Source organism: Cloeon dipterum, chromosome 2 (genome assembly GCF_949628265.1).
Source record: "Cloeon dipterum chromosome 2, ieCloDipt1.1, whole genome shotgun sequence".
NCBI lineage: Eukaryota > Metazoa > Arthropoda > Insecta > Ephemeroptera > Baetidae > Cloeon > Cloeon dipterum.
The window spans coordinates 23,445,068-23,466,718 of NC_088787.1; the positions used below are offsets into that span (position 1 = coordinate 23,445,068).

At 41.8% G+C, this 21,651-nt stretch overlaps 3 protein-coding genes across 4 annotated transcripts; all 3 read left to right on the top strand.

Moving 5' to 3' along the window:
- Positions 1-350: 350 nt before the first annotated feature.
- On the top strand, positions 351-6,640 carry LOC135937678 (uncharacterized). The gene is made up of 6 exons (XM_065480868.1): positions 351-620; positions 1,362-1,640; positions 2,361-2,539; positions 2,623-2,752; positions 3,077-3,220; positions 3,851-6,640. Exons 1-6 carry the CDS (start codon positions 518-520, stop codon positions 4,006-4,008), a joined length of 993 nt encoding a protein of 330 aa, XP_065336940.1. The 5' UTR covers positions 351-517; the 3' UTR covers positions 4,009-6,640.
- A 630-nt stretch (positions 6,641-7,270) lies between these two features.
- LOC135936195 (uncharacterized) lies at positions 7,271-12,796 on the top strand. Its single transcript, XM_065478934.1, has 10 exons — positions 7,271-7,376; positions 7,722-7,981; positions 8,044-8,273; positions 8,358-8,514; positions 8,569-8,758; positions 8,899-9,223; positions 9,969-10,403; positions 10,753-11,004; positions 11,385-11,703; positions 11,911-12,796. The coding sequence occupies exons 2-10, from the start codon at positions 7,724-7,726 to the stop codon at positions 12,436-12,438; spliced, it is 2,694 nt and encodes an 897-aa protein (XP_065335006.1). The 5' UTR covers positions 7,271-7,376; positions 7,722-7,723; the 3' UTR covers positions 12,439-12,796.
- Positions 12,797-13,426: 630 nt separating this feature from the next.
- LOC135937881 (tRNA (uracil-5-)-methyltransferase homolog A-like) lies at positions 13,427-21,020 on the top strand. 2 transcript variants are annotated; one of them, XM_065481210.1, is made up of 9 exons: positions 13,427-13,641; positions 15,261-15,546; positions 15,793-15,963; positions 16,475-16,814; positions 17,013-17,140; positions 18,140-18,390; positions 18,569-18,803; positions 18,976-19,168; positions 19,371-21,020. In XM_065481210.1, exons 2-9 carry the CDS (start codon positions 15,265-15,267, stop codon positions 20,114-20,116), a joined length of 2,346 nt encoding a protein of 781 aa, XP_065337282.1. In that variant the 5' UTR covers positions 13,427-13,641; positions 15,261-15,264; the 3' UTR covers positions 20,117-21,020. The 2 variants fall into 2 exon arrangements, with proteins under 2 accessions (XP_065337282.1, XP_065337281.1); XM_065481209.1 differs by lacking the exon at positions 13,427-13,641 and adding an exon at positions 14,520-14,682.
- The last annotated feature ends 631 nt before the right edge of the window (positions 21,021-21,651 follow it).

Sequence of the window (21,651 nt, forward strand, 5' to 3'; positions counted from 1 at the left end):
TTTAAAACAATTGTGTTGATATCATACTTTTACTTTGTAATGTTATCAAAACAAGGTATTCATGGCTAATAAAGTACAATAAAGTAGTAGCTCCTCAGAGTTTTTATTTAAAAAGCATTACTGATTGCTTTTTCCATTACCTCAAAAAGGAGTGGGGAAGGTAATGGGGGTTTATTTAGAGACTTAAGAATCTTTCCACTAAATGACAGAAAATTAATAACATTCAAGTTTTAATACTTATAATACAATTAAAAAAACTTAAAATGCATAAAATGTTTATTTTAATTATTTAGTTCTCTAGATTGCAATGAAAATTCGAAGTACCGAACAACAGACTCGAGCTCCTATGCAAACTCCGATTTAGTCCGCCCACCAACCCACCCACACATCCCCTCCTCCTCTTCAGGTCCTACTTGCGGGGTTGATGGCGACGGTTCGGGGTTGTTTTCCGTGCTGCCGTCGCGAAGGTTGAGAAAAGGGTCGCTCGTCTGAAGATGCAGCCGCTCCAGACGCACCAATGAGGTGGCAGTCGCGGCCACGGACTCTGGCGGCCTACGATGCCTCGTCGCTGCAAAGGGTGCAACTCGTTCTGCTGCTGCTCTCGACCTTCTTCCACATTTGTACGCCTCCCTTCTCATGCATAATTAGGCCCATTTGCATTCACGTAACCAAACACGTCGCCGACCTGATTCTTGTCATCAATTGATTTTTGTTCACGTTGATCGCACTTCATTCAATTTTGTCCTATTAATTTGTCACTCACTATCCGGCTCTAAACGATTGATTTTGTTTCCCTTGTCTACACACACATGCCTTGTTTTCGCGTGAATGCGCACTTTTTTTCTCATGCACACACACCCGGTGAAGCAAGTAGTCTCGTTTTGTTTGTGTATATATGGATCGGACGCGATTGATTGATTTGCGTTATTTCGGTCGTGGCGGGCCGGGCGGGCGGGCGGGCAGCCCACGCAAGCAGTGCGTTGACTCGGACGCTATTAATCACGTAATATTTCGAAAAAGAAACAAGGATCGGTTTCGAATGATCACAGTTTTGCATATCGGGGCGCAAGGGTCTTTCGTGACCGCTCCAACTTATTTATGCACGCTATCTATGTTCTGAATCTCACGTCCACTAAAGCAAACGTACACACAGCTCGATCTTCTTTATTTAAAGAGGCGAGATAAATATAGCATCAGTTTATTATTGATTCTCTCCGTTGAGTATTTTCAAGAATAGTTGTAAAAGGATCAGTGCGAACAAAGGATGATTCAGATTAATAGTTAAATAATATTTAGACAAAGCGATGTAATGATAAAATAAATAAATAAAAGTGTGATTTGAATGTTTGAATTCTTTTCAGACTGTGCCTTGGAGAACATGCAACAGCTGACTGTAGACGTGGGGCAGAACGTGACGCTGCAGTGTCGTGGGCAGGGGGACGACGGTCAGGTCAGCTCGGCCTCTGTGGCCTGGGTGCACGAGGGCCACATGGGCGGCCACATCCGTCGCCAGAGCGACCGCGTGCGCCCTGACGGCAGCCTCGCTCTCGTCCGCTTGCACCGCGACGATGCCGGTGTTTACGAATGCTCCGTAGAACCTGAGGCTACAGTCACCACCCGCTTCAAAGTCAAAGTCAGAAGTAAGTTGAATATTGAATTTTTGCTGAAGTGGAAATTTTGTTGAGGAAAGATATATTTTATGTATTATAAAATTTCAATGTTTTATAAAGTCGTGGATAAATTTAATTTTTACAAATTGCAACACGCGTGTCCTGAAAATTAAAAATTTCGCTCAATCAGAAAGGTGTTCCATTATTGCAAAGAGATAATTTTAAGAAGGTACTAAATGCAAGAATGCAAAATATGTCAGAAATTTGATGTTGTACATCTAGCAGTTCAAAACAATTATAGCCAATACTAATTTGAATACGTTTCTTCTTAATTTCAATCAAAATGACTGGACGGCACATTAAAGTAGAATTTGGATCTGACAATCAAAAGAGAACTGTATGCGATATCTTTTGATTAATTTCTCTTGCTTTTGTAAAGCTATGTATGTATATTTCCAATCTTTAATCATTAGGATATCGCGACCTGTGTGATATTTCTTACTAAATAATTTCTGCAGATCGAGTTTTCTACCGTAGTAGCATGACATTTCACCTTTAAAATTCCCTCTTAATGTTTCTTGAAAGCAAGCAAGCAAGAACCTTTTTTGTTCCAACTCCTTTGGCTCTGCTTGCATAAAGTAGGCTTGCCTGCGATTTATTCTCAGTTGACCCAATTTACCTGTGCTCTGATGCACAGAGCATGGGAAACAAGCAGCCGCAATTATGCTTACCCGCGCGGCGCTGTTTCAGCTCCTCCGCCGGCGCTGGTCAATGTTTCTGTGCAGCCGTCCTCGGTGCTGGCTCTCCTTTTGTGGGAAGTTTCTGACGACGGTGGCTATCCGGTTGAGCACTTTGAGGCGCGCTACAAGCTCAAACACGAGAAAGACAACTGGCACAGTGTCACCCCCGAACACATACCTTTCAATGTGGTCAGTTTCTTGTCTAAAAATCACATGATTATGCAAACAAATATTTTCAGTTCAATTAATATCGGTTTGATCGAAAATTTCAGCGGCAAATTGACGTTTATCATCTGCACGCAAACACGACTTACCTGTTCCAAATCTGGGCAACGAACCGATTGGGACCTGGCGAGGTGACTGAAAGGGAGGCAAAGACGCATCATGACACTGAGGAAATCGGTCAGTGGGAGCTGGGTTGATATCAAAATGTGGCAGCTGTTGGCCCTTTTTAATTAATTTTATAAATATCTAATTTTTAATTGTCTTTTGAACCTACCAAAATCCTGAAATGAATTTATTTCTTTGAGAAATTCTTATTAAAGCCTATTTACTGTTATGTTTGGCATTATTGCTTATTTCAAATTCATTGAAATAAAAGAACGCTCAAGAATTATAAGTACTAGAGAATGACTACCAACAGAATTTATTAAAAGTACAATAGTCGATAGCACTTTTTTAGCAACACTAGGACCTAATTTAGAATTTATCTTGCCTTTTTTCTAGAGCTTGCTCGTCACCTTTTAGAAGGAGCAGAGACATTCGACACCAGAGTGTGGGTCGCTGCCGTTGTGGTTGTTATGGGCACCTTGGCCATGCTTGCTGGTGGAACCTTCTACCTGCTCTACAAGGAGTGCAAATTTTCTCCCTGTGAGTAAAAAACATTCTTAAGACGTAATTAACTGTAAGATCACAATTATCCATTTTTTATTTTTCAATTGAAATTAATTGCAGATTTTCTGTGAGTAGCGAGTTGTATTTAATATCAACTGAAAAACCTCTTAATCAGGGTTCGCAAAACGCCTTGTTTATTCGAAAAAAAAAAAAACGCAATGCAACGTTTGTTGCATGTTTTATGCAATTTTTAGCACTTTTCCGAAACTAATGCATTTTGAATGAAAGATAAAAAAATTCTCATGATGGACGACCAAAAATAGGGCTTTTTGATTGTAACAACTAGTTGTAGGTTCAGGGCAAAGAAAATAGCAGCTTCACTTAAATTAAAAACCAGTAAAAGGGTGCGGTGCGCATTATGACTTTTTTGGGGTTAAATTTGGAAAATGCGGAAAAACCCAAAACTGGTGGGTTTTTTTTAAGCTGGTGTTTTGCGCAAAAAACCAGTGGTGCATTTTTGCGCATGGCATAATTGGCGAACCCTGCTCATGATAATTATATCATGCTTCTACCTTCATTGGCATTTTTTATCAACAATATTTTTAACATTCTCTTTTACACTTCTTGCTCTCAGAAAATGTTTTCTCAGGATTTTTTTGTTGGCAGTGTTAAGTGACGATGATGACGAGATCATCGAGTTGGTGCCGAACATTATCCTAAACCCGGCCTATGACGTCGAGCAGCTCGAGCTAGACGAGAACTTCAATGATCACTTTGCGATGCGCATCAACAACAATACAGTTGTGCAGCCTGTGCGCGTTTGACCCTCAAGCATTCGGCTGCGCGAGAGAGTCCGCTTTTGACGGCGCCCGAGGGGCTGAATTTGTTGTTGTTCAAACGCTGCCAAAGGTAGGCTGAATTGGTTTTGCGCGTTCCGTTTGTCCCGGCACCGCGCTTTTCTAGTTGGCTTTGTGTTTCCTACCGTCGCTTTTGACCAGCCGAAAGACGCCACGAGACTAGTCTGTGAGTCAAAAGTTTTCTAACAGGGCCCTGCGTTGAATCAAAGGTTCGTTTTTCTATAAATTTCGCCTTAAGTTTTGGGTCAGTCGACGTATTGACCAGCGGAAAGTAAATCCGGATAGTAATGGATTAAGCCATTTTCATTATTTCCTTTGTCGAAAAAACGATCTAGATTGAGATTGGGAGATTCATAATTGACGCCATTTAAAACAAACATTCCGCAATTATTTTAATAATCTCCAGCTTTTATAATGGTGAACTGGCTGGATGGACTGGACATATTTATGTTTCGTGGGGTGCAATAGAATGATTTTTATGTCATATCAGAGCGCCTTATTATAGAGCATGTATTGTGTAAACAATAGCACTGTGGATCGATCAAGCGCATTCATGAAAGAGAAAATTAGTTTGCTGTGTGACGAGGCAATTTGTTAAAAATAAGACATCAGCAGAATGTGATATAATTAAATGTTGAATTAGTGTGTTCAGCTTCACGTGAAAAACTCAAAAACGAAGCGACGATAAAACAATATATAAATATATTTTACTGCTTCCCTGGCCCTATCAAACACGACATATACATAGATAAGAGGTAAACAAGAAAAATTTAGTTGATGCTTCCTAGGTAAAAAGGCAAAGAAGACTTAACCCGAGACATAGGTGTAAAAACCCAGGGCCGTATTTTCTCCTTTGGTTGAAACAAAAGTCTGTAGACGGATGCCTTGGAGGAATTCTCAAACTGTCCTCCCTTCCCGCCCCTGACCCGTAAGAGCATATAAGTAGCTGATCAATTGATACGGCCCGATGTGTAATTAACAATTAGTGGTAAATGTTTGTAAACTGCAGTTAATGCCCCTTTCCGATTCGCTGTTTCTCGTTGTCTCATCGGTGTGCTATAATTTATAATGAGAGATGAATCACGGATAGCCACGCTTTTCGTTTTATCACGTACGTCGACGCTCATTTCCCTTATCTTTTACTCTCTCTGCGAAGCGAAACAGTGCAAAAGCAACAACAAAACGTGCCTCCTTGTCTCAAAGCACAGTTGTAGCGCGCGCGCGAATCGTTGCTACGTTGGTTGAAATAATTTTCAGTGCTCAAGTTGTGGTTTTTTATTGTGTGACTCACGCCGAGAACTTGAGTCGCTCGCAAACTGTGTATATGTGTGCATTTTACCAGTACAATTTTGTATAAATAAGAAAGCAGAATTAAACAAATCTGCGCCGTAGTTTCGACAGAAAATAACAAGCAGCTTTGCACGGCAGTTCCATTTCCCTTCCCACTTTTCCTTGGTTCTACAAAGTGCAATTTTGAGTTCTTTTCGTGGTCCACCGACTAGTCTTTGCTGAAAACGCTGAAAATGTCAAAAATCTTTGTTCCTAGGGTAGCCAGGCGCAAGCAAAATTTTTGCTATGATTCCGGCTATCCTTGTACGTGTTCTATTTGAAATAAATGCTCTCTCTTTCTCTCTGCGAACGTGATTGCTCAGAAGATAATCCTCTTGCGTTTTCGGTTCTTTTGACTGGCTGTGCTACTTTGTTAATTTGACACTTTTCCGATATTTTGAGTCGCCGGTGTGGACATATTCCGGGAAAACGTCTCTCCCCGATTTCGCGACATTTGTGTATAGAAATCATGAAGACTTTAAACGAAAGGGTTGTGCTTTTTAACTCAAGCAATTAATATGAGAAACTTAAGCAATGAAGTCAGAAAATAAATAGTGTGTTCACGAGGATAAAATAGCGAAGAGCCGTGGCAGTTATTTTTAATGTATCTCCAATGGAAATCGATCAAAGAGAGCCACACAGGAGGAAATTAAATCGATTAAATTGCTCAGCTTTTTGTTTCGTGCGTGATTCTGAAATCAATTGTTGTTCCTGACGCTGAATTTTTTCAACGTATTTTTTGGTTTGGTGCATTTTTCACAAGGCTGCTCTTAATTGTGCAACGAATCCCAATTAAGTGTAAAAAATGATTTTATGCAATAGAGGCCATCACTAGACTGTAAATTTGTGCAAGGAAGAGCAGTCCAAATAAACTCGCGCGTTTGTTTGGTCGAAAACAAATTAAACTTGAAATTTTTCATCAAATCTCATCATATCATTTGAAACAAATGAAAGGTCAGATCAAAGCCGCCGCGCGAGTTTGGAATTGGACGCATCACGTGAATTTTAAGTTTATACTAGAGGACGTAATTTGTGCGAAGACAGAGTGTGCTCGAGGTGCCTGTAATTGGTTTTATCAGTTGTACACATTATTTGCATTTATTTGTCAATATGTTACGATAAAAGTGCCAAACGGCGCCGTTATATTTACGTTAACTGTTACAATGTTTGGATTTCTAAATTGAATCGGATTAAATGGTACAGAGCGCGCTCTTTCTGACTTTGTGTATGCTGTGTAAATGAAAGAAATAAAATTGAATGTATTCCATAATTTTGAGTTTTCTTGCAAAAATTAGCAAACATGTTGGTTGTCTCATTCAAAGGTTTAAAAAAATCGCTCAAAAGTATTCTTTAATCTGATGTCTACCTCAAGAATCAGCAATGGAATTTCGGAGTTTTGTTAACCTTTACTTAAATATCCAGTTATGCTCGCAAAAAATACTATTTAATGTGATCAAATAATCTGGGAAATTTTGTTGTTGTAGACTTATGGAGATAATTATCACGATTTAGCACAAAATTTCAGATCACGTGTATGGTAAATTTTTTTAGAAATTTGAACTTCGAAGATTGTTTTAATTGACAGCATTAAAAGTGGTAATAGATTAAGTAGCATGCATATTTTGTAGTTGGTATACACATAGAACCAAACTGGAAAGGGAATTTTTAAATACTATTTCAAACGAAATCAAAACAAAATGTAATGAACAATAGCGAGACCAAATAGAAGAACTTGTATGGTTCCTAATCAGCGGACAACTCCATATGAGTTAAATGATTTTCATTGTAAAATTACCAGAAAAAGGGGGTTATTTATTTTGTTATATGATAGTTATTAGGAAAGCAGAAAACAGACGGCAACGTGACTCGAATTCGCGCCACTTAAATAACATCTGTTTTACGCGAGCCGCCATCTTGGAGGCCTTGCTTGCGTTCTAAAATTTTTGCTTTTTTTCGAAAAAACAACCTGATCCGATCTTGCTTTGGGAGAATCCAATACGAATCAGGTACGTGGACGAATATTGGGCTTGAAATGCCACAATTTCTCCCTCATCGAACCCAAAATCCCCTAATTTTCTCTTACGACACTCAACTTTCAAACTTGGCCTTCAATGTTTTTGTTGCATGAGTTCACCAGCACATTATTCAAAGCTATATTGACCAAAACTGTGATGCATACAAAAGTTGATAATAAACTAAATATAAAATTTCAAAACCTCTTCTCAGGCACAGTTTTTTCTTGACTATTATGTTATATTTGGGCTGAATTTCTTACTCTTATATGAATGTAGATATACATAATATAGCCCTTTTTTACTTTCTTCTTTAATGTTTTTAGTTTTTGTTTTCAGACATGGCTGGGGAGGATCAGGTCTACTATCGGTACCTGGAGGGCCTGCGCTCACATTCCTATCGAGAGGTGCTAAGCGCATTGGTTGGCATTCGTACCCTGCTGCAAGATAAATCGCCCGTCAAGATTGCGACCAAACTTCGCTCAACAGGGATCATCAAAATCCTTGTCAAGATTATCCATAAAAAGTACAGCAAAATTCTATCGTTGGCTCTTAGCATCCTGAGCACCTGTGCCCTGGAACTAGACACTAGGATAATGGTAACTGACCTCAATCTATATTAAAATTTATTATTGTTGTTAATTATTTATTGTTTGCTCAGTTGCTGAGACTCGGACTGCCAGCGTTGCTAGTTAAAATAATGAAAGAGACCGAGAACGACTCTATTCTCGGCAGAGTCTGTCGTTTCATTGGCAACCTTGGCGCCCTTCCAGCCGCCTCAATGGAATTCCACAGTTGTGGAGCCGTAGCCGTGCTGCTTAAGCTCATTGAGATCGGTGACCACAATAAAAGCTCTTCTGATACCAAGCAGATGGCTATCAGGGCGCTTAGGTGTGTAACATATCCATTTTTTAATGAACAGGAAAACACTATCTTTTTTGGATAAAATTCGTATCATAACAGATTTGTCCACAGGGTAATGGGTGACACTCGGGAAAATCGGACTGAGCTGTTGAAGCAAGAGGTCGTCAAGCACATTGCCGCTCATCTGGCGCAGGACGATGAAGCGCTAGTGAAATGCACCCTAAAAACTTTGAACTCCTTTAGTACAACCGTAGAAGGCGCTCTCCAGGTAAATTTGTAAAAAAAACTGTTGAAACTGTCTTGAAATTCTCTCCTATCGCAGATCATGTCTTCAAGCAGTGCTCAGGGCTTTGAAACGCTGGTTCGACTGGCTAAGGATGAACGCAGCTCGGAGAGGGCTATCACTTGCATTTGTAATCTGACCACAGTTGAGCCTGTGCGGCCGGACTTAGGCAAGGTCGGCGCTATCACGATCATATTTGAAGAGCTTAAGAAGACTGACTCCAAATGTGGTGCGTTTATAGCGATAAAAATATAAAAAATTAGTTTCCCTTAAAATTAAATAAAAAAATAAATTAGACATTTTAAAAAGTCAACACAAGCAATGAGGTTCTATTCTTCTGTTTTTGACTCTGTTATGATTTTAATTTAGATCCACGGGCGTTGATTACAACCCTAGACCGGTTTTGTTGCGAGTGTGTGAACCGGATCCGCATCAAGGACAATGATCACATTGGTGACCTGCTAGACCTCCTGCGTTCAACGCGCTTTTGCCACCTTCACGACATTGTTATCAGGGCGCTGGGACGCTTCCATTATGATGAGAAGAACTTGACCCTGTTTGTGCAGAAAGGCCTAGTGTCTGTGCTGGTGAGTAAGGTCCGCCAGTTTGTGCGCACCCTACTGCCGATTGGACACGCCTTCCAGCCTTTTAGGATTGACTACTCCTGCATGGACAGTGACTCGGACATTGAAAGGTACATGCAAAACTTGGCGTAATTACATATATTTTACAATAATTCGTAAGGAATCATTGATCTTCTTTTAATCTCATTGCCATTAAAATGTTAAGGCCTGTTAATTATCATGCAAAACTTTAGAAGGACTGTTGGTAATATTAGGAAATGAAATATCAAGAGCAAATTTAAATTCCATTCTTGCAGATGATAATCTAAATTTTAAAACATTCCTCCTTCATTGATCTATCTCTTAATAAGTTCCTAGTACAATGATTTTAAGAAATACTCTCTAAATTCAAGAAAATTAAATGTTAAATTTTTACGTCATAGATTTTAATCAATAATTCAAGACAATTCCTATGATGATTAATAAGATAAACTATGAATAGAAAACTCAGTTCAATTTGGCTTAAATATTGGATAGATCAATTTTAATATTTGTGTCTATGAATGGCAACAATGATTAACACCAAAACTTAAATAACATAGATTTACTGCTCTCTGCATAGTAAAACTATGTCAGTCTAAAATCGTCTCAATTTGTTTAAAAAATAATGAGTCTTTTTAAATAATATTAAACTTGACACAGCCCAGAATTTCATTTTAAGAGATCTAAATATGCACCGCTCATCTAGATCTAGATTTGAGTTCCTGAATATAGCAGTGTATATATAAATATTTTTAAGTCAACTTATTGGTAAATATAATATTTTCTCGGCATAGATATTTGTGCTGAATTGTTTATAAATTGTTTTACAACCAGCTTCATCAGCTCACAACGCTCGCATCGGGGGTCTCCAGCTGCAAGTCCGTCAGCCAGCCTGTCTTCGCAGTCGCCGCAGCGGAGTCCGTTATCGCTGACAGCATGCAGAAGTCCAGCGTACAGTATCACGTCGTCGTCGGCGGCCGACAATTACTCACCAGTGTACGACGAGAGCAGTGACGATGAAGATGACGACTGTCTCGCGCTGATTGGCCACGAAGATGAGTACATCTGTTCTATCCTGGCGAACAGGAACGAGACGGACAAGCGGCAGCGCTATGTGACCAGCATTTTCAAAATGCTGCAGCGCATATCTACCTTTGACTGGGCCACATCTGAGATGACGGTACCGGCCGTTGTCAATACGCTTGTTGCCGCTATTATCAGTGGCGAAATGTACCAAGAAGCGTCCAGCACGTTGTCCAATGTGATGAGGTCAGTTTTAATTGGTGTTTGTTTTTAAATTTTTTTTGTTGGTGGTGGCTGGTTGTATTAGCTTAGGTTAATTCTGATCCACATGTGCCTTAGCATTTTTACTGGCGCTGGTTAATTAAATGGCAGTGGATTTGGATATTGGTAAATGGCCCAATGAGCCAGAGATGTTTTCTCTAGCAATTTTTTCTACTCAGTGACTTATTGCATTTGCAGCACACACTCAACTGAGTTGTTTTGATGTGAAAAAGGAAAAAAATATTAATAAATTATTCTGCGCAATAATTTTAGTAAAATGCCAAATTATTAATGCTTTGAGATGGCTGTATATTTAATTTACTAAATTTTTCAGCAAACACGAGTTTCTGCTCCCATTGGTTCGACAGCGATATGCGACTTTGGTGTACAACAAGCTGGGCGTTTGGCGGCATGCAGGCAACTGCAATATTTGCCGCAAGCGCGAAAAGTACGCCAAGAGCATCTTCAGCAATATGATCCAAATGACCGATTCTGTTTGCGCACGTGGTGAGCTTTCCTATGTGCTACAGAAAGGCACTGAAAAGGACAAAATCAGTACCGCACTTGCCATTCCCTACATCGTTCGGTGAGTTGTGTTTTATCTAAATTATAACTTATCATAATTATAGATGACATTTATTCCCCTAATTATTAAATAACCTCAAATTTAAATCTTGGCCTCTGACAGGTTTTTATTACTTTTTCTGTCGTAATTATTTAGTAAAAGTAAATCTTAAGATTAATGAAGGTCATATTGTCTAAAGTTTTGACAGACGCATTGCGATGACCACAGCCTGATTTGTTTGTATTCGGCCAGCATTGTTGCCTTATCTGAATAATTATTTTTGACATAACACTGTAAATCAGATGAGAATAAATAAAAAATAATAATTGATAGCAAATTAACCAAGAAAATACAGTCAAATTTTTGTTCTTATTGGATTTTATAATTCAATCTGTTATTAGGACTGTGGGCAACTTTCGAGAACTGCTGCTGGGTAAGGAACAAAAGGGCTTGGCCCTGCTCCTTGACCTTGTAGAGGATCCTGTTGAGTGCTCAGCTGCTGTGCAGTCCATTTTCGTGTTGTCCAAGTGCATGGACATCTCATACACTGAGGCGGCTGAAGCTGAGACCCCCCTCTTTGACGGCTATACTCCCAGTGCTGAGTCGCCCAGTAGCATTGTCAAATTCCTCCTGGACGACGGGTCCGTCATTAAGGCTGACAAAGCTGCAATCTCGGATGCCTCAGAGTATTTCAGCACCATGCTCTTTGGTGATTTCAAGGTAATTATAGATTGCAATGATCCCATTTGGCTTTAAATGCTTTTTAAATTTTGTCCTTTATGTGTTTAATTTTTTTTTATGCAAAATTATATTTATGATGTTCGTAAAAGAGTGTGTTAAATAATACTGCAATATCAAGGATATATCAGATTACCAAAGATATGATTTGAATCATTATTGTAAACATAATTTTTTGGACTTTTCCAGGAGTCAAAACAGGATGTTGTCTGTCTCAAAGAGGTGAGCAAGTCCAGCCTGGTGCTGCTACTTCTTTACTGCAGAAGCTACGTTGATGATCTGGTGGTGTCAGTGGGCAAGCCTGAGGTGGTCGCCGTGCTGGACCTGCTTCTTATTTCAGACAGGTACCTGATTTTTGAACTGAAAGAAAAGCTGCGAGAATACGTGAAAGCGAATTACTTTGACTCGGAGAACCTGGCAAACGTGTTCCGGTGGTGCCACCAGAAAATGGAGCTTGAGTGTGGCGACGACGTTTTGGGCATCTATGATGACGCGTGCGCCTTTCTGCTCTGCAGCAGGATCAGCCAACACCAGCGACTGCACATCTTCAAGAGTGTGCTCAAAGAGCCTGATGCGTGGTCTAGGCTCAAGGAATGTATAACCTGCAAGCTTGAGCACAAGCTGCAAATGGGCTTCCGACACGACTCAGTGCTAAACTTTCGTTTCAACTATTCAATGTTTGAGCAGAACGACTATCAGTTCTTAAACGCATGCTAGTGCTTAGAGCCAGCTGGTTTTGTTTTTCATAAGTCTGCCAATTCTGCTGATTTTGTGATTTTAGTCTGGACCGATATTTGCATTTTAAGAACCAAAGAATTATGTTGTGTATCGTTATTGGTTTTTTATCGCATATTATACAAGAAGAACACTTTACAATGAGATTATTATTTCTTGTTAATTTTTTGTTTCAAAGTCCAAAAGGTCATGCTACTTAAAATTGCTAGTGAGAATTAAAGCGTCATTGCTATCCTGATGTGATTTAAACGTTTTTCCCAAATTCATATGATACTGAAATTAAACGTTGTAAATAATAATAAAAGAGACTTGATTAAGTCGTAGTTAAATGATAAATCAATTATTGTTGTATTCCATCAAAATGCCTAGGTGAAAAACAGTGAAAAATAAATAAGGAAAAAAAACATTCTGCGCAGCTCAGATTTTTGCGAAATAATCGTTCTTATCTAACAAACATATAATTACGGGGTATGAGAGCGTGTGATTTCAACTTCTTTTTTTCACAATTTCGACTTATTAATAGCCTTCTATGCCTGATTTGTTTCCGGTGGGATTCCCTTTTGTAAATTCTGTAGAATTTATCGAACAATTTTTGAAAAATTGTAAAATCTTGTAGCTCGCGTCACATAATCATATTTCATCAGGTTTGTAAAGGAATTATTGAAACATTCGCGCGTCAACCCTATTGCCACCCTCGCTGGCACCCCTACACTCTACACTTGATCGAGGCGACGGAAAACGCAGCAGACGGCAGCGGCGGCAGTCCCAGAAGAAACCCGCGTTTCGGACTGGAAGGGACGCCATATTGATACTCTCACTACCCTCTCTTGGGACTGCTCGCGCCTCGGCAAAGTGGCTGGCGTTCGCGTTGCGCCGTCCCGTCTGATCGGGTAACGAGCAGGAAGCGAGGGGAAGCGGTCAGACAACAGCGAGCGGGCTAGACGTCGGAGAGGGGGTACAGACGGGAGAGGATAAGGAGAAGAAAGAGAGTAAAATGCGTTCGCGTTGTTTTGGCTGCTGACTGACTGTGAGCGAGCGAAGCGAGGGAGGAAATGCAGCGGTCGGTGTGACGCGCCGACAACGCACCCTTAAGGCACGCTACGCAAAAAGACGCTGCGTTTCGACGCACACGGGGCCGACGCATTAGGAGACGGATAGACGCACGCCGGACACGACCTAGAGCGAGTAAGTTGCTTAGCGAGATAAATTGGCGCGCGGCGACCGCGCGGCGGAGCACGCTGCCGACTCGCGGCGGGCGAATTCGGCGTCGAATCGGCCCGGCCATGAATGAAAGTGTCTCCGGATGCGGGCCCGGCGGGCGGCGCCGTCGTCAGGACCGCCGCCCGGGGCCGCCGCCGACGGTGCTCCGCCGCTTTTCGGCCGACGCATCTCACCGTTCGCCATTGGCAGGACGGGCGGGCGTGCTTATTGATTTTGCCGAATGCACTTGGAATGAACATGGCGTGCGATGCACCGAGCGCCGCGTGCACCTGTCGTCGGCGGCGCCGTCACCTCGTCGGCCGCCGACCCCGCGGCGCCGACTCGCCCGGGCGGGGGCTGCACAGCCGGATGCACCTGCGCCCCCGCGCGTGCACCCGGTCGCCGTGCACCACCCACCAACCTCCCACACACACCCTTGTCGCGAGGCGTCGACCTAGGTCAGTGATCCGAGAAAGGGCGCTGTTTCTCAATTCTCGCCTCGCCTCACGCTGACCCGTTCAATCCGACAAGAATTTCAATTCCTCCCTTAAATGCAGTCAAAGTTCGAAGCACGGCCGTTCGTTTGTTAAAACCCCTTGTCCGAGTCTATTTTCAGTCGAAATTTAATTCTCGGCGTCAGTTTTCAGTGATGGATCATGAGCGCGTGCGGTTGCACTGTTTATTTTCCTTGGGGAAAGACTGAGTCAGTCGTGGGAGCGACATTTTGAGAAATTTTATGAAGGCGGAGGGGTGCTTGCACACGGGGGGCCCGTGAGGGTGGTCAGCTGCTGCATGCAGGGTGGATCATCGTGATTCCCACCAATGCTGGTGCGTGCGTCAGCCGACTGCACCCGCTGCTGCCCCGTGACACGCGGTCGCGCAGCTTAGGGTTGCCACACACCCTTTCTTCACCTTTGCGGCAATACCCTCTACGTTTGGAAATTTTTCTACTAGGGAACTCTAGGGGTTGCAAGATTGTTGCACCTGTTATTGTCGTTCACGATCATTGCGATGCATGCGTGACAGGTATGTGGCGCATTTTATACGCGAATCGTCCAAATTCCATATTATAAAATTCCATAGCACAGGGTTCGTTAATATTTTAATACTTTTCTCTGACAAGCGCACGGTGATCAGAGTCATATTTAAACAAAAGTCACGTTCATGTGGTTAGTTAAATTACGAGTCTGGTTAAAAACCATTGAAGATTTTGGTCTGGAATCCTCTGCTGAATCACTACTCCAAACTATTGTGAATCTAAATTATGCATTAAATCTCTAAATTATGAGTTTCACGCGCACATTCAAACGTTTAAAACTTTTTAACTCTTCAGTGTCATTTAAAGCGGTATTGTATAATAGCTTTAATTTGAACAGAAGCATCTTCCATCTTCCGTCGGCACTATTAGTTTTGGCAATCATAAAACAATTTGTCATAAAAAATACAAATTCAACTATCATTAATTTAGTATACTATTGAATTCAAACATCGCTCTAAATTTTAACCACAGTTATATAATAATAATAATTACTCTCGTAGACATATTGATCTTTTAACATATATCTGCCAGTTTCTTCAAGCAGCATTGTTCGTTTGGCTTTTAGCAAAATGAGTGAAGTAATGTCAGCGTCGATGGGGCTGGAGTCTCAGCTAGGTTCTCCGACCTCAGAGGACCTCTTGCCGCAAAGCGACTGCAGCAACAATGGCACTTGCAGTGACACAGCATCGCAAAAGTCTGACGACAAGAGCAGCGTCAGCGGCGACCACCTTGAGGATACGTCGTCGTTGCCGACGCCAATGGAGCTGAAGCACGACTCGGATGCTGAGGATGCCTCCACCGGCATGTACTACGTCCAGGTTAAGGGCCTGCCCAGGTTCTACAGACTCGGCGTAAGACTAACCGCATTAATATTTCGTTAAAATTTATTTGAACATTTGCAGAGCTCTCAGTAAACTATTTTATATTTTATCGTATGTATGAGATTGAAATTAAAAATGTTTTTTTGCATAGATGCATAACTTTTAATTAATATGCATAGATTTAATCTAGATATTAAAACATTTAAATATGAATAAACAATAATAATTATAAATTAAAGATATACTATGTATCTATCTTTTGATTTTCACAATCAGGAGCTGAAGAAGCTGCTGACAGAAGACCTGGGTCTGACCAACTGCTCAGTCAGGTCGCCGCGTCGAGCCAGCCCCTGGATAAACCTGTGTTTCCAGACGCAGGAAGAGCAGCAACGCGCGCTCGACACGCTCAATGGCTTCGACTGGAAAAAGAGACATCTCTCGGCAGAGGTATGGCTTCTCTTCCTCCTCCTGCTGCCTCTCGCCTCAAATAATATCGCAAATTTATCAAAGGGGACGCGGAAGCCATTCTAAATTCGCATCCGTGCTGCATAACCAACTTGCAGTCATGAATTTTTTTATTTAAAAGTGCGGCTTACAAAAAAGGATTGTTTTTCTCTACTTGGCTTATAAACATTTTTTAAGAATGGTACAAATAGGAAAGGATTCTAGAAAACACCTGCAAATATTTTTACTCTGATTTAAACAGTCAAAACAAAATTGACATAAAAAAGGTGTCCATAACACAAATTTTTTTCTCAGACACATTTTAAACGCATAATATAGTTATAGTAAACCTTACACAAGCGCAAGCCTACTACTGCGAAAATTCAAGATATATGGGGCCCAGTACTATAATTTTTATTTTCCCACTTTTTTAAATAGCACTTAAGGTGGATGATTACCTAAATTTTGGATTTACAAGTGTAGTGCGTTAGTCATTGTATAACCCTTGTTTTAGGTGATTAAAAGCGACCCGCTAAAGCGGAAGACTGACTCGGACATTGACGAGGACGGTGAGATGAAGAAACTTAAGGTGGACGTACCAGTAGAAGAGCGGATCAAGATGGCGACCATCCCTTTCTGGAACACCACATACGAAGAGCAGCTTAGTAAGAAGCGCTCTGACATGGAGGCGTCTCTTGAAAAGCTGTGCACCAACCTGGGTCGCAGCTATCCGGAACTGAGCGGCTGGACTGAGCAGCAGGCCAAGGCGCACGCCAACATGGTGTGCGAACTGGCCGCCATCCGGCCCTCACCAGTCACTGATGGCTACCGCAACAAGTGCGAGTTCCGCATTGGTGCGTCTTTCTTGCTTAAACACACTCATCTCCCTCGGCTTTACTCGCGTGAAAATTTGTTTGTCCGAAAATCTTTCAAATTTGATTCTCTCTGAACTTTTAGAAATTTGCGTGAAACTGTTCGGACAGGCTCTTTCACGAGTAACACGGAGGCTTTTTCTTGCGGGCATTGAACATAAAATATGCCTTGTCTTTTAGGGTTACACCCTGAAACTAAAGAGCGCACGGTAGGCTTTCGTCTGGCCAGTTTTAAAGAAGGCTCGATGGGAGTCGGTCCTGTTTACTGTCTGAGGCACCTTCCTGACCGCATGAAAGAGACGGTTAAGGTGAGAGCAACATCTTCCACGCTCCCCCTCCCTCATTGCCACTTTCGCTTCCTAATCATTCATTTCCTAGCTCAGCTGCTGCTTCTGATTCCACTTCGCTGTGTCAAAAAATTTCCACAGCGACCTGAAAATCAAAATTTGCATTAAATCTAAACACTTCTGCAGAGGCTTACAAATTATTGCACTGCTTTTGAATCAATCGTGCCCTATTTTCGCAGAATTAGCATGAATTTTGTTGAATCATGAAATGAAATATTTCACATGAAATGGAGCACATTTGGGATTGGAGTGTTTATATTTTAATTTCATCTTAAAATGTGTAAATATTGACATCTGAACATTACATAAATCTATTTTTATGCACATTCTGAGACGATTTTATGTGATATTAAAAGTTGATAGAAAATTTACTTTCTTAAAGACCTGTTCAAATAAAACATATGGGCAAAAAGGTGAAAAATCTAATTGTAATTAAAATTCAAAATCGCCTCACCAGGCAGAAGTACTAGAGATAAGCTTTCATTTGTTCTTAGTATTTTCCATACTTTGTATTAATTTGGTAAATATTCTTTGGTACTAGTTAAACTTGACATTCTTTCCTGTATTTTTTTTATCAAGAATTATGATAATAAGTCCTTTCTTCTATTTGTGATTTAAGTTGATAGTAAATGTTAAAAGAAATCTAGAATATCAGAACTGAGATTCTTAATTTTCTTGTGCGCTGCATTTGAATCATTAATTGATTCTTAAAACTATTGGCCAAGACTAACTGGTGATAAAAATTTAACTTTTATTGCAGCTTCTCAAAATCGTCAATATGATTTATCTAATTATCAGTCAAGCGCACTGAGTTAGCAATAGCCAAATAATATATACTGCAATGATTTGTCATTCAGTTATTTTATACTTTTTCAATTAAATTTAATTTTTGTAATGTTCTGGAAAGAATGACTTCTAATGTATCAAAGGAGAGATATTAACGAGCGGGTGGACTTACAGGCGTTTGAACAGTACGTGCGTACATCGCCTCTTAGTCCGTTTGTGCCAGAGACGCACGAGGGCCACTGGCGGCAGGTGACGGTGCGTGTGTCATCGCGCGGCGACGTGCTTCTGCTGGCCGTCATCCACCCGCAGAATCTCACTGACGACCAGCTCGAGGAGGTTAAGACCGACCTGCGCGAGTTTTTCGAGACAGGCGCTGGCCGAGAGTGCAACCTTACCGCCCTTTTCTTCCAAACCTTCGTAGAGAAGTAAGTGGCTCTTGTTAAGTAAATTGAAATTAAAGTTGTTGCTTGATGGGAAAGGTAATGATTGGAATCTAAACGATAATATGATTTTTGTCTAGCAATTGCCAGTGTGTAGAATTTTTGTTCACAAAATCACGAAACAGCTTTAAATTTGTAGTCTAAGAAAATGTTTTTTTTTCAGGCAGGAAGGCGTGAGCGCACCGCCTGTGCAGCACCTAATGGGCCAGCAATACCTCAAGGAGAAGCTGATGGGTTTGGAGTTCCGCATTTCAGCAGACGCCTACTTCCAAGTCAACACGGCTGGCGCGCATGAGCTGTATGCTGCTGTGGCTGAGCTTGCACAGTGCGACCCTGACAAGACCACGCTCCTTGACATCTGCTGCTCAGCCGGTGGCATCGGACTCTCCATGGCTAAGGTGAGGGGAAATTTAATCAAATACTCTTTTGCGGCAAATCTGTTTTTTATGTAGCTGACCATAGGCGCATTTATATCTTTATTATAATAAGGAGTAGATTTTTTAAAAGTAACAATACAAGCTGAGAACCAATGTTAAAAGATAAGAAACAGTTATGAATCTATTCTTTCAGCAATGCAAGCAGGTGATAGGCATCGAGTGCGTACCCCAGGGCATTGATGACGCCAAATACAATGCAGCGGCCAACGGGATCGAAAACTGTGAATTTTACTGTGGCAGGGCTGAGGACCTGCTGCCCACCCTGGCTGACAAGATCACAGGCTCGGAGGTGGTGGCCATTGTTGATCCGCCCAGAGGAGGTCTTCGTAAGTGTCACTGTACTTACTAAATTTTCGTTATGATTTGAATGCTCAAACAGGCGTAATTTTTCAAAATTTTTTCGCAAGCCTAGCTCAAAGTGTTAAATTTAATTCCAGATTTTTTGACACTTTTTAATACAATGAAAACAATTGCAATTTTGATATACGTTATTAAATTTCTATAAACCTTTACATTTGCATTTTTTAGACAAGAAAATTGTGAACGAGCTGCGTAAAATGGAGAACGTTAAGCGACTGGTTTACGTGTCGACCAACCCAAAGATCGTGATCAAAAACTTCACTGACTTGTGCCGGCCAGGCAGCAAGGACAGCAGCGGCTCGGTGCTGCTGCCGACCAAGGCGGTGCCTGTCGACATCTTCCCACACACAACGCATTGCCAGCTGGTGCTGTGCTTCGAGCGCACCCAGCTGACCGAGCTGCCGTCGCGCAAGAAGCTGCCACCGCTAATCAAGAACCTGGAGGCAGTCCGAGGTGGGCGCGGGCCGCGCGCTCCTCCACCTTTCCCTGGGGCGGCGGTAGGAAAAATGCGAGGTCACGCGTTCCGGCCCGGGGGTGGTGGCCCACACCAACACCACCCCATCCTGCTGGCATACGGTGGGCTGAAAATGGGGCCTCCTCTGCTGGAGGATCCCTTGCGTATGGCCCAAGTTGGACCCCATGACCTTTATCCGCTCGTCGCGCCTTATCCTTTGCCAACTGAGCTCATGTTCAGCCCCAGGGCCCGTGGCGGCTTCCCCCAGCCCGACCGGTGCCTGTTACCCCCTGGCTTGCCCCCGGGGCTAAAGCGGCCTCACCCAGCTTCCTTGCTGCAGCTGCCCATGCAGCCAAATCCGCTCGAGCAACTGCTACTCCGCCAGCAGCTCCTCCTGCCCCCACACCCGCGTGGCATCGCCCGCCGCGGGGCCGCCCCTCGCCCCCTTTTCAAGAAGTAATCGGACCATGCCCCCGCGTCCCACGGGGCACTCACACACAAACACACACTTTTACACACACGCCGTCAGACTGCAACTCTTCGCACTGCTGTGTTCAGTATTTTTTAGTTCAGCAAGGGCTCCGCTCGCGCGCAATTACATCACTTTTTCAATCTCAAAGTCGATATTTTGCTTAGTGGCCGGCTACCGAATTGGACATATTTACTTTTCAAACTAGTTCAATTTCCTTTTATTGGTGATAATTTATAAACCTCGACAAAGTGACTAGATTTAGTCACACCTGGTAGATTTAGGTAGTGGTACATAGTTGTAGTTTACGCGGTTTACCTGGTATTTTCAATTGCTGAAACCAGTGCTCACCATACGAGTCGAAATAATTAAAAGCCTTATTTTAGCGGTCACTACAAATGATGAGTTTAATTCTTAAATTACAAAGAGAGAGAACATCTCACATGTATTTTTAAAACTTTGACGTTTATCTTTTTTGGTCTTGAAAGTGTTATTGGAATTTGTATTTTTGCATGGTCAAATGATAGACTAAAGTTGGAGGCTTTCTTCACTTTTTCATGTTCAAGCAGACATGCGTCCATTTCGGATTTGGCTTGGAGCATTAAATTGGCTTTTATTTCCTCGCTAAAATCGATTCGTTTAATCGGAATTGACTGATTTGCTCGAACTGGAATGATCTCTAGAATGTTGCTTTTCCCCAACCCGACGCAATTCATATCAACAACGATGTCTCTTAGATTTTTACTTTTAATTTGGCAGCTGAAACCGAGTTTGACGGCAGACAAACGCGCGAGTGGAGCCCACGATGCGCACAATCTGCGCATCCCTTGGACACTATTTCATAATTGTTTTGTTCCCTATAAAATGATGAGATAATAAATTGCAATGTATCGTTCAGGGTCATGTAAAGAAATGAAGGCAGAGGCTGCGTTTTTGAGTACATTTTCCCCAGGAGCAAAAAGAGAAAACAAATTATGAATCAAGGCAAACGCATATATGTGCATGGATTAACCTGTGATACTCAAGCAATTCGTTTTTTGTGCGCCAGCCGCTGCTCAAACTCCAATATCAACCGAACGATCGCTTTAGTTTAGCGTCCTTCGCTCTCTTTCAATTCAGCGACGAGACGCGTGCATTCGACTTTGAACACTGTCTTTTTGTATTTTTAGACTCGCACTCGATCGGACTGAAGTAATAATTATTGCAGCTGCCGAGCAAGGAACCAGCACACTTAACTGTCTCACCTGTATAGATACTTTTCATGTGGATTGCCGCTGCCTCAGGCGGAAAGAAAAGGGTTGAGTAGATCTCTCTGTCCCTGTGCAGCGAGCAAGACTAATTTTTCAAATTAAAAATCACCATCAGAGTGTCCTTTGAGAATCATTTTGTGAAAAATTGTGAAAAACGAGACTAACTACTAAACTAGGAGTCCTTGAGATTCGACCCCGAGCGAGCGTGCCAGCCCGGCCGTCAACTGAACTCAATATTACTCGACATAAAACTCTAAACAGTAAATTTTCTGTCGT